This window comes from Rhincodon typus, chromosome 17 (genome assembly GCF_021869965.1).
Source record: "Rhincodon typus isolate 14 chromosome 17, sRhiTyp1.1, whole genome shotgun sequence".
Lineage (NCBI taxonomy): Eukaryota > Metazoa > Chordata > Chondrichthyes > Orectolobiformes > Rhincodontidae > Rhincodon > Rhincodon typus.
This window is the reverse complement of record NC_063348.1, coordinates 59,517,942-59,530,976: the sequence shown is the minus strand read 5'-3', so window position 1 is coordinate 59,530,976 and position 13,035 is coordinate 59,517,942. Positions and strand designations below refer to the sequence as shown.

General features: G+C 40.2%; 1 protein-coding gene across 7 annotated transcripts in view; it reads right to left on the bottom strand.

Annotated features, from left to right (window-relative positions):
- Positions 1–2,097: 2,097 nt before the first annotated feature.
- ano1a (anoctamin 1, calcium activated chloride channel a) overlaps positions 2,098–13,035 on the bottom strand; it is a 159,881-nt gene continuing 148,943 nt past the window's right edge. For 5 of the 7 annotated variants that reach the window (XM_048607149.1, XM_048607145.1, XM_048607143.1 and 2 more), the window contains 6 exons: positions 12,924–13,001; positions 8,351–8,425; positions 6,380–6,581; positions 4,089–4,200; positions 2,995–3,052; positions 2,098–2,889 (listed from right to left, as the gene is read on the bottom strand). In XM_048607149.1, coding sequence (XP_048463106.1) covers positions 2,785–2,889; positions 2,995–3,052; positions 4,089–4,200; positions 6,380–6,581; positions 8,351–8,425; positions 12,924–13,001 — 630 coding nt within the window. In that variant the 3' untranslated portion in view covers positions 2,098–2,784. The remainder of the gene's footprint in view (positions 2,890–2,994; positions 3,053–4,088; positions 4,201–6,379; positions 6,582–8,350; positions 8,426–12,923; positions 13,002–13,035) is intronic. The other 2 variants (XM_048607146.1, XM_048607148.1) reach the window with 1 other exon arrangement.

The window sequence follows — 13,035 nt, the reverse complement described above, 5'->3', positions numbered from 1 at the left end:
AGGGAAGTGGTACGGGCAAATTGTTGGAACCAAGGGTTTGTCCAGGCCTCAGGGACTTAAGGATTTCATCCAAGGACCTTAAAAAGAAGTGGCAACCGAGATAACAGATGCATTGGTTTTAAGTTTTCCCAAATTCCCTACATTTGAGGAACGTTTCATTCGATTAGAAGTTAGCAAATTAACTCCTTTATCCAAAAAAATTAGGTAGACAGGAAGCAGGAAACTACAGACTGTTTAATATCTGGCATTGAGGAAATGTTAAAACTATAATGAAAGAAGTTATAACAGGACACGGTTATGCTCAACGTAACGAGGCAGAGTCAACATGGTTTTGTGAAAGAACAACTATGTAGGGATAGGAGAGGATAGGATAGGGGGTGGGGTGCTCTTCGGAGGGTCAGTGTGGACTCAATGGGCTGAATGGCCTGCTTGCACACTGCAGGGATTCTATGGAGATGGTTGTTTTTCTGAGGGTTGAGTCTATGTAACTCTCCACCTCTTAAAAAAAAAAAGAGTGGAGGCAGATTTGTTCAATATTTTTCAGGCACAGGTAATTAGATTCTTGATAAGCAGAGGGATGAAAGGTTATTGGGGATAGGTGGAAACATGGAGTAATCAGATCAGCCACAAACTTACTGAATGGAGCACTACACTGTAGGGGCCAAGTGGCATATTCCTGCTTTATATGGTCACATGTCCACTTTTCAAACAAAAACATTGACCAGTTCAATAAAGCCCAGAAGATGTAGATCAAATGAAGCTAATAAAAAAAATGAAAAGCGCTTTATTTGAAGAAATCTGACTTTCCAGCTCGAATGGTTTAATGGGATAGTACAGGCTTCACTCAATGCCATCATAAATTCCAGAGACAGCATCACTTAGTCAAGACTGAGGCCCATGTATTGTGGTGTGGCCTAATTCAAGGCACCTTACTACTTCGAGTCCAAGAGCCAAATGAGGTGAAACAAAAAGCAGTATCTTTCCCTACTCCTTTTCAATGAGAGATGGTGGGTTACTTAGAAACTGCAATTAATCCTTCAGGTGTCTATTGCTATTGGCTTTTGGATGAAAAGTCCCATGAAAGTTTAGAGCCACAACCAGACCAAAGCCTCCTCTCATAGGTGTGACAGTCAAGGAGGCACAACATCTCTTCTTCCTCAGGTGGCTCAGGAAACTTGGCATGTTATTAGGGTACCTCACCAGATTCTACAAATGCACCATTGAAAGCATACTGTCCGGGTGCATAACAGCCGGGTATGGCAACTGCTCTGCCCAGGACCATAAGAACTACAGAAGGTGGTGTGCACAGCCCAGACCACAGAAGCCAACCTCCCATCCACGGATTCCATTTACCTCTCATTACTGTGGAAAGGCTACCAAAGACCTCGCTCACTCCAGTAATGCTCTCTTACGACCTCTTCAATCAGGCAGATGATACAGAAGCCTGCACCAACAGGTTCAAGAACAGCCTCTTCTCTGCCGTTATTAGGCTGATGAATGGACTCTCTAACTTCAAATAATGTTGGTCTTGCTTTGTGCACCTCCTGTGCAGTGAAGCCTGTATGCCTCGCTCTAAGCACCCGATGATCTGTACTTCCTTGTTTGCAGTAATCTGCCTGTACTGCTTGCAAGACAGCCTTCCACAGTAGTTAGGTACACATGACTACAATAAGTCAAATCTCACCTGATGTAGGTCCCACTGATTTATTTCAGGAATGCCTTCAGGCAGTTCTTTGAGATATCCATGGATTTGAAGCACCCATTAGCCACACTTTCCAGCACCAACACTGCACACACCACCCTTTGCCATAACTGTCCTACCTTTTACCTAGAAATGTCTCCTTGACTTTGCAGAAGCATTAATACAAATTAAGGAGTTATGATCATAGGTTTACAGCTCAATAATTCTGATCTGATAAATGGATTATAGTGAGCTCTATAAATCAATTACATTATGTGACAATAATAAATCAAAACATCCCACAAGGTCTGGATCAAATGTTCTATTTTGAATACTCTGACCAAATATGCAAATCATAAAAAAATTTATACATGCAACTTTGATCTTAATTATGGTCTTGATTTGACAGTATGAATTGGATAAACACGTCATCAACCCTCTTCCCACACAACATTCCGGAGCTTGTCAATATCACAAAATACCAAAAAGCATAATTTACTGTTTAGATGTCACATCATATAAAACACCTGAAAGACAGATGTACATAGGACTGTCAGCATATTGGAGAAGGAGCACAGCTTGGGTGATTGTTCAAAATGGATGGGGCTGCACCTTTTATTATCTACACCTGGTTATACGATAGCACATCAGGTCGATTTCACTAGAATCAAGTACCAGGCAGAGAGTACAACAGGCCAATGCAATAACAGCTGTTAGCTGTCACCCAAAATATCTCTTGGAATGTATTAGGATAGTGTTTGCGTGACTGTCTGTTCCATTGGTGAGCTCTTGATCACAGCCGTCCCAGTGAGGAGAGGCTGCAAGCAAAAGTCACAAGTTCATAGAGAGACTGCTTGCCACTGGTGTCATACACCTTCTGGTAGCTGTTTACCCAGTGACTCTGGGAAAGGCTGGAGTACAGGTTAGACACCTCCTCCCAAGGATACAGGCCTAAAACCAGAGGCTCAAAAGACACTGGAAGCTTAAATAATTGGTGAAAGCAATACGGAGGAAAGAAAAACAGGAAAAATAAAGCACAAGTTCACAAGTAATTGAACTAGTCTCACGTCCTTCACCAGTCTGTACAGGATAAAGGTAAATGCTTACGGAATGCCAATTTCAAACAGGTTGTTCTGAATCAGCTGTTTGCCCAGCATGATGATGCTCAGTTGAATGCAGAGTTCCATCAGGCAGCCTCCAGGAGCACACTTAACAACAAATTGAACAAAAGTCAGTCCTTTCTCTCACTGCAAAGTTTGCCATATGATTCCAAGACTAGTTTTCAATTATTTTTTAAAAAATAACCAACTTGCCTCTTCCATTCTCATGTGAGGAAAAATATAGGTATATTTTCCAGGGCGGCCTGTGAACCTAGAAGCAAACCATATTTGGTAAGAGATAGTAGGAACTGCCGATGCTGGAGAATCTGAGATAACAATGTGTAGAGCTGGATGAACACAGCAGGCCAAGCAGCATCATAGGAGCAGGAAAGCTGACGTTTTCGGGTCTGGGCCCTTCTTCAGAAAGGAGAAACATCAGCTTTCCTGCTCCTCTGATGCTGCCTAGCCTGCTGTGTTCATCCAGCTCTACAGCTTGTTATCTGATATTTGGTAAGAATTATATTTACAATTTAAAAGGCACACAGTGTTAAATTGTACTTCGGTTGAAAAGAGTCAAAATCACAAGGTGGCTCCATCAGAAATAGATTTTCATCCCCACCAGAAACAATTAGCCAACCCAACTGCAGAACTGTTTTTTAAAAAAAGAGTGTCACAGACAATTTCAGCAACTGCTTCCATCGAGCAGGGCATGGTGAGCTGTCTTCACAGACTCAACACTCCATATGAAGCTATGCCCCACATGGAGGAAGTTCCACAATTTTAACTCAAAGGGAACATATAGTTCCTCGTCAGGAAGATAATGGAACTTAAAGATGAACTTGCAGCTGATGGAGTTTTCCTGCACCTGTGGCCCTTGCCCTTAGAGGGTGCAGTTTGGGAAGTTGAAGTGCATCCTGCAGATGATGCACATGGATACCTCACGCAGAAGGGAGCTCATGATCAAGTTGAAAAAGCCAACTTCCATCCTGGCTTTGTCTCACAAAATGTTACTCACTACTTTATCAACCAAAGCCTGAATAATGTCCAGTCCTTGCTACGTTGTCCCAGCAATTGAGAATAGGACTGAATATTGCAATCAACAGCAAGCATTCCCAATTCTGCATTTGAGACAGAAGGAAGTAGTTTAACTTGGTTAAGACTGGGACACTGCCTCGGGGCAGACTTCAAAGACTGCACATTACTTCAACAAGAACACAACCTGTTTTGACCGTAGTGGGATTTCATTGTATCAGAGTCCTTGCTAGGTTGGCACGTGAGGGGGAACATTTTGTTCTAAAATCACTCACCTGCCTTTGAAAAATGCAACATAAAAGATTGGAGTGTAGGCATTCACAAACTTCAGCAGAAAAGCCTTAAAGATTAACTTTTCTTCAAAACTTTTATCTGTTTTGGGAATCTCTGTAGAAGGGGTAAAACAAAATAGGATTGTAGCATCGGACAAATAATGACTGAAATAGCCCAATTTCTCTTGGTCAGCACCACTCCTCCCAACCCATACCACCTCCCCAATGATCTGAACTTTCACTAATTCTCATAGGACTGAGAACCGGTGAAAGTCTGTAAGATATTAAATAGAATGTTTTCATCTTATAAAAGAGGGCCTCACCCCTGACTTTCTCTGTAATCTCCTAACAATGCCCTGAGCTCTCGACACTTCTCATCCCTTCATTACAGCCTCAGTCTAAAGATGGCCAAACGGAGCTGAATTCTATGGGTGAGGCTGCCCTTGACATCATTCAACCAAGTGTGGCATCAAGGAGCCCAGTAAGTTCCGAGGAAGGGTTACCCTACCCAAAACGTTAACTCCGATTTCTGCCGGACCTGCTGAACTTTTCCAGTAATCTCTATTTTTGTTTTAGTCCCAACAAAACTGCAGTCAATGTAAACTGGGGTGACGGGGAAGGTGGGGGGTCCCTCTGCTGGTTGGAGTCATACCTGGCACAACAGGAGAAAGGTTGTTATTGTTGGGGGTCAATTTTAAATGAGTACCCCCTTACTCTGTAGCTTGTTTCCCCCTTGTTCAAGCCTCCCCCAGTCATGGAACCATCTAGTCAACATCCACCCTGTCAAGCCCCCTCAGAATCGTATAAGCTCAAAAATATTCCCCCTTCATTCCTCTAAATTTGAATGACTAAAAACTTAACTATTTAACCATTCTTGCTAAGGCAATCCCTTCATGCTAGCAAACAGCTAAGTGAATCGCGTTTGAACTGCCAGCAATGTCAGTTTCTTCTCTTTTTTAAACTTCTTCTGACCTCATTCCAATAACCCATTACCATTACAGACTACTTGTTTATTCGCAAAAGTTTTGGGAGCATCTATCATACTTCAAAATGTCAAGTGTACAAATTCTATGATCTGGAATGTAAAATCTACTAGTAATGGGCAATGTGTAAACTTATCAAACAGCTACTAAATTCAATTAACTTCAAGCTCCAATTGAACCACTTCTCAGCTGAAGCAGAGCTGAAGCTTTTATGGGAAAGACAGCTAAATGGGGAAATGGTAATATCAGAAAGCCAGGCTAATTCTCTGGGGTCATGGGTTCAAATACCACCACATCATCTCAGGTAATGTCAATTCACAAACCTCGAATTGAAAGCTAATTCAAAAAATCATTACCTACTCTTATAAAAACCCATCCGGTTCACTAATATCCTTCAGGGAAGGAAATGTGCCATCCTTTACCTGGTCTGGCCTACACACGACTCCCAACCCACAGCTATGTGGTTGGCTCTTAATGCCCGTATATCAAGCCACTCAGGGGTAGGCAGAAAATGCTGGCTCAGTCAACAATACCCACATCCCGTGAAATTTAAAAAAAAAATCAAATGTGGAGTTACAGACCAACCTACGAGCAATATAAATGATGAACAGCAGAAAATGTTTGGAATAAGAAGTGGATGAGGTGGTAGGGTAAATGGTCTTTGCTCTTTAATATTGGGTAAACAAAAAAGCAACAATAATATTTATGGCAGGTTTTTTCATAGAATCCCTACAGTGCAGAAAAAGGCCATTCAGCCCATCGAGTCCACACCAACTCTCTGAAAAGCATCTCACCTAGACCCATTCCTCCACCTATCCCTGTAACCTTGTATTTTCCATGGCTAATCCACCTGGCCTGCACACTATGGGCAATTTAGAATGGCCAGTCCACCTAACCTGCACATCTTTGGACTGTGAGAGGAAACGCATGCAGACATGGGGTGAATGTGCAAACTCCACATAGACAGTCATCTGAGGGGTGAATTGAACATGGGTCCCTGGTGCTGTGAGGCAGCAGTGCTAACCACTGAGCCACTGTACCACCTCAAATAAAGACTATTTATTAATAGATAATATTAGCATTGGGGCAAGCAGAATCTAATGGATTTGATTAGCCAACGAATTGTACAAATGCACCAAACAGAATGGTCTTGTATTCTGTAAACCTTTTTGCTTCCAAACAGAGTTTAGAAATTACTCAACACCATTTGAACGTAATGTGTGCATTTAAAAATAAACATTCTGGTGACACTACATCAAGAGAGTGAAATTAACTAAGAAATGAAAAGTGATGTCAAGAGCTTGTCCTTACCAATTACTGTCAGCCATCTGGCAATGGAGCCATACACTTCATCCAAAATGAGAATGACCACCAAATTGATGATAACCGCAGTAGCTGTGACAATGACCCGAACATTGCTTCTCGCATAAGGGTCAGGGCTCACAGCCATAGCTGCTGCAATGGAGATTCTGTACAGGATCACTCCAAATACTATTGCAAAGGTCAGACCAATCTGGAGAAGGCAGACAATTTTAGTTAACAAACCAGAGCTTTTGTGCCTCAAAATAAAATTAAAAAGCTTTTTTAAAAAGTGATATAAGCACATGGTTATAGTTTTTATTGAGAATAATTTCATTTTAATCATTGAATCAGAGTGGTAATTGCTTTATTTATTGTTGGCGAAGTCAGCAGCTGAACAACTTATATTTACATAGTGCCCAAAGATACCTCTGGGTATTTTATGGGATATTGGATAATCAGAGCGAGAATTGATCACAGCAATCTGATGAGTCAAGGTGATATTGGAGTTTTAAGGTGGAAATAAGAGCTTTAATGATGATCCTGAATTGGAAAACTAAGAGTTTGGCAGGGATAAGGAGGATGTGGCCAGGTGCAGATACACTCAATAGAGTTGATGACCAGCTGGTGAAATGGTAGAAAACAGAGCCTGAGGGAGGAGGCAGAAGTGGTAAAATGGAGAAGTAGAAGTGCATCCCATGGAAAGGGTGAATGTGGAAAATAAGTCAGACAATAGCGCAGAGGTGAAGGAAATTGATTACAACGATAAAACCAGGATGTCAGTGAGGATCCTGTGCTCAGTGGATGCACAAGCAGATGGAAGTGACCTGCAAGCCAGGAAGTGAGAGGTGTTTGTATTTAAAGGGATTAAGGAGAATTAATTCATTTCTTCGATCTTGGAGAGTTCTCCTTTGGACTATTGACTGGAATGCCCCACTTATTAGGTTGGCTCCATTTGGACCGTTTGAATTGTAAGCTACAAAATGTGCAATGGTTATAACAAAATAGCATTAAGAGAACACATGGACCAAATACCAGAAGAAAGTATTTGATTAATGCAGTCTCAACCCTACAATAACCTAACTTGCTTTTTACCATATTCTGTTCCATTCTGGATGTCCATAATCATTTTTGGCTCCGTTACCAAGCAGATTCTTTCAAATATTTAATCACTCAGTTATTCTTCATATCTATTTTTAATTTTGCTTAAACTGATTTCCTAAAGTTCTCTTCTACAGCCTCACTCTCCAGTTCTGATCTCAAATATTATTAACAGATGATAGCATAAAAAGGTTCTCAATGAGGTATTTCCAAGTCATTCCGAATTGTTGTGGTTTTCTAACATTTCCTCAATGCTCATCCTCATTAGCCCTGGAATCAGTTTTGATTCCCATCTTGTACTCGTGTGCGCTTTTAACAGCATCAGAATTAGAAGGAAGAAATGTCCAACTTAAGCATTGCAATGCTACACTAAAGTTTTAAAAAGTATTTAGTGCTGCAGCTGTGTTGTAGCTTAAGTCATTTAATTAAAATGGAGGGCTCAGGTAGTGTTACCAAGAGAGCATTCTCACTGGTGAAAGGGCCAGTTACTGAAGGAAACAGCTTTAAGATATTTGTCAACATGATCATTGTTGGAAGCTAAAGGAGCTGATTGTTTGAGCAGTGAGCCGTGCTGATCTGGAGGAATAGCAGTGAAGGCAGATTCAAGAGCAACTTTCTAAAGGAAATCGGATAATATTTGAAAGGGAAGAAACGCACGGCAACCGGGAAAGAACAAGGGAGTGGGATTAATTGGATAGTTCTGAAAAAGAGCCAAATTAAAAAGTACAATAGACCAAATGGCCTCCAGTTGTGCTGTATAACTTTTTTTTAAAAGTTTGCTAAGTTTGTAAATGTGCATAATGTTACAAGGTCTCATAATAAATCAATGTTATCTAAAATACAGAAAAGCAAGGCTTGTAAAATATCCACTCGCATTCATACCATAAATAGAACAGCGACGATGTTGGTGATGTAAGCGGGGGTACGATCCCTCCAAGTCAGTTTCTCCTTTTCAGTCTAAATTCAAAGCAGAGCCAGTAAAAAAAAACAAGTTAATTCCTCAAGGCTGTCTTTCAACTCAAAAAAAGTGCTGGGAGCTTCCGCTCAAAAATTAGTCCTGATTGGAATTGAGAAGTCCATCAGATTTCACCTCAATATTATTGAATTAATGCAGAATGTTCAATACAATTGACTCCTGGATCGAAAGTCAATGGTCATTCTGCTCAATTGTTTGATCTATGCTTGAATGTATTCTCCTACTCACTGACATTGCCAATTGGCAAACTCATACTCCTGTGTTTTAATAACACTTTCTTAACTGTAATATTCCGAACAGCTTCTTAAAATGTCAGGGATCGAACAGATTACATAGAATCTGCAGCACAGAGACAAGTTAGCTAGTCTGTACCGAATTTCATGTTTCACAGGAGTCTTCTCTCCCCCTGCTTCATCTCGCCCCCTACTTGCTTATCCTTCTATCCAAAAATTTCATTTCACCATGATCTGTTTTAGTTTGCTGCACTACATAATTACAGGAGTCCGATGCTCAATACTCTGAAATGAAAGCTGACATTAGCTATCATGAAGCCTTGCTTAAAAAAAACTTCACTTCTGCACCAACATATTCTTTCAATGCTAACAGAAATCTTTCAAAGTCCTATCTGCACCACAAAAGAACACTGTCAGATGTCAGAGATCTTCAGTATAATGAAGGTCTGTAATATTTTTGGCGGAACGATTGCAAAAAGCAACTACTTCTTAGATTTATGTCAGCTAAGTATCGTTTGTGCTAAGAGATATTAAAATGTTCTTGCGCAATGGATAAGAAAACATCTGAAAACTTTCACCTTCATCAGGTTGATACTACATTGACATTCAGTCAACGAGGCACCAGGTACACAACTCATCCAGCAAGCCTCCAGCGGCAGCAGCTCCGGCAGTGGTTTCTCTTTCTTCTTCTTAAACTCATTGCCTGAACACCCGAGAGATTTACTTCCCCTCCCAACTACTGGTGAAAAACATCCTACAGGTGGGATAAACTTCTACGTGAACTATGGAGGTCCCTCTACGCTTTCTCCTTTCTCATCCTTCCAACCTTGAACTGCCCGAGTGATCAAACTGCTTGTAAAGCAAGAGAAATTGCTAGAAAACCTCAACAGCTCTGCTAGCATCTGTGAAGAGAAATCAGAGTTAACGTTTTGGGTCCAGCGACGTGAAACGCTAACCGATTTCTCTCCACAGATGCCACCCAACCTGCTGAGCTTTTCCAGCTTTTTCTTTGTATTTCCGATCGACAGCATCTGCAGTTCTTTTGGTTTCTGCTTGTTAAGCATCCAGCCTTGGACGTACCAAGTGTTCCTTCAGCTGAATGCTACCTTCCAGTTGCGGATAATTAACTTTGGACTCAGCCATTCCTGTCCAAATCTGACTGCCAGCAAACACTTTACCCTGTTGGTCATTCTGCCCAGAACATACTACCAGCTGCAGGACAAATCAGCCAGATCCTGTACAGTTCATTTTTACACTGTTTGTAAAATGATATTAGAATACCATAGAAAATGCAAATTCATTGTGCTTCTTACAAGGCCGGTGTTTGTCCCATCAAAAATACAAGCACCGAATTCAAAATTAGATGCAGACTTCTCTTCCAACAATTTAAGTTCCAAAGTTCTTTTGCAAATCTTTATTTTGGAATATACATTTCCTATCTACAAACGATGAAATTAATTTAGAAAAAAGTGGACTGTTACAAGGGTAAAGTTTGAAGCATCAATTGATAATCACATAAACCAATGGTCATCTATTCTTGGTTCATTTGAGAAGTTGAGAGAAGTTTGGAAAGATGGAGGACTGGATGTTATGAATTGTTTTATGCCATTCATACTGAAAACTAAATAATGGCAGGAACAGCTGCCTGTCAATACAACAGAGAGTAGCTTTTCTTTGTCTTGTTAATTCAAAAGATAGCCTTAAAATGCAGAAGTTGAGTCAGTGAATGGTAGCTCAGATAAAGAAATTGAGAATAGAAGGTTGTATTAATTTTTTTTAATGTTTCATTCACTGAATGAGAGTTGCTGGCTGGGTCAACATATTCTTCAAACTTAATTACCTTGCAGAAGGTAGCAATGAGCTTCCTTCATGAAATTCTGTAGTTCTTTAGTTGTTGTGGCACCCAATGCTGCTAGAACCCAATACGCCAACATTCCGACTCAGTGACAATGAAGGAAGAGTGATAGTTGTGTGTCAGGATGGAGAGTTGTTTGGCCAGAAACCTACAGGTGGTGGTGTGAAATCTGATGGGATGAGTCTGAAATGCACAAGACCTAATATAACTAGATGGTGGGCATTGGTTATAGGTCAGTTAGGGAATATTTGGATGAGAAGAGAATTGGGTGGATATTTGTCACCCATTTACAACTCACAGTGGAAGGGTTCTTGCTGTGCAGTAACAGTGTCCCTGCCTCTGAGCCAGGAGGCTGGGTTCAAGTCCCACCTGCTCCAGAGGTGTATCATAACATCTGAACTTTGTGATTAGAAAACATCTATAACCAGGTGTTGCTGATTATTAGACTTTGTCCAACTAATATTTTAACATCAGGTGTTTAACAGTCAATGCCTTGTGCTTTGAGGTGGTAGAGGTCACTGGTTTGGATGATGTCAAAAGTGAATTTCTGCAATGCATCTTGTAGATTGTATGCACTGACACGACTGAGCATCAATGGTAGAGGGAATGGATGTTTGTCAATGTGGTGGCTCCTTCAATATTGTTGGAGCTGCATCCATCCAGGTATGTGGAGTGTGTTCCGTCACACTCCTGATTTGTGCCTGAAATTTGCTTTAGCCATTTTTTTTTTTTTTTTTTTTTTTTTTTTTAAAAAATGCAACATGCTTCATATTCTCACCATTCTTTAAAGACATTTCTCCTGAATACCCTACTCAATTTAGTTAGCTTGCTCAAAATTCTTCCACTTCAGGCAAGCCAAAGTTGATCAATGCCAACTGAAAAAAAAAATCCTAAAAACACTTGATTGCTCATCAGTGTTAACTTTTAGAGCAAACAGTCTCAGACTGTTTGATCCTGATACATGCAATATCCAAGTTTCAGAATTCCCCTGTAATCTCTTCAGTACATTCTCCAGTGCCCACATATAACCGTTTAGAATATGGAGACCAGAAGTTTTTACAACTGTCCAAGTATGCTACGGTCAAGATTCCACACAAGTCTAACATAACTTCCCTATTGTCCTTCCGGAATGAATTCCAGCATTTCGTCGGTCTTTATGATCTTATTGAACAGTGCCAATTTGAGATTTGTACATCTGTAATCTCACTCATCATCTCTTGCTTAGATTCTTACTATCTAGACAGCATTTAGCTACTTCATTCTTCAGTCCAAAATACCCTGTACATCCATTCACCTTTACTGATATGTAAATCGACAATTGACCTTTTTAAATTCATAAGTGCTAGCATAGCAAAAAGAGACATGAAGATGGTGTCAGTACTTCATACAAATGTCCAAACAAAGACAAGTTACCCCTCTTTCTGATGAACCTGAAGTATGAATATCAAGTTACAATAGCAAATTATGTGATTGAGTGAAGCTGCTTTGCAAGTCTAGCTCTTTAGGATTTTAGAAAAAAAAAAAGAAAGATTGCTACTATATCATTTCTGCTTTAATTTGTGGGACACCCATGTTGTCACACTTTCCATTAAACAGTACTTGCAGGGCATCAGTATTATTTAGAGGTCTTACCAAGTAGATGCAAATTCAAGCTTTTTGATATGACTAATGCATGATATTTACTAAAGGACAAACATCAAAATGAGAAGCTTAGCAACAGTAAACCCCCTACAATACATGAAGCTACTAGTCAAGCATCACAAAACACATCACATGGTGCAAAGGTCACTAATGACATGCACAGTGGCAACCAAACCAAGGTGACTGGGAACAAAACTGAATTAAAAAAGGTGTCCACATAATTACTCACATGCACAGCCACTCTAAATGCACTGTATTACCAATTATCAGATACATTAGATACAATGTGAAAAAGCTTTGGAAAAGTATAGCTTGTTGAGAAAGACTGGCACTTCAAATAGGATTATACACCTTCAAAATTTAGATTGTTTTTGGTTTAAATGGGTCACTAGCTTATTTATGGTGCAGTCATTTCATCTTAATTAACGAAGCTTGATTATGAATGGGACCTTCATGGTGGGCCAGAGAGATAAGCCAAACCAATGACCCATGGTGGATGTTGGTAATCCTAAAAGGAAGCACTTTAAAACCATGCACCCAAACAAGGAAAGCTAATTTCTTCATTTAGTCTATTTCCTGACAGTGAACCAAACCTGCAATAGTTATTTGCTGTAATTGTATTGTGGTATGGGGTTGTAATAGCAGCTGACATTAGACATATACTTTGTTTTGAAGTAAATAAGCTTGGCCCCATGTCTTTCTGAACAAACTTGGGAGAAAAGAATAAGCAGTTTTATTTTCAACTTGTACCAATTTCACCCCGGCCATGGCAGACCAAACTCTGTTTTTCCATTTGTTTGGCTGTTCTTCCACTGGTTCCGATGACTTCTGAGGTCAGGCAGAGAAAAGGACCACATAGGAA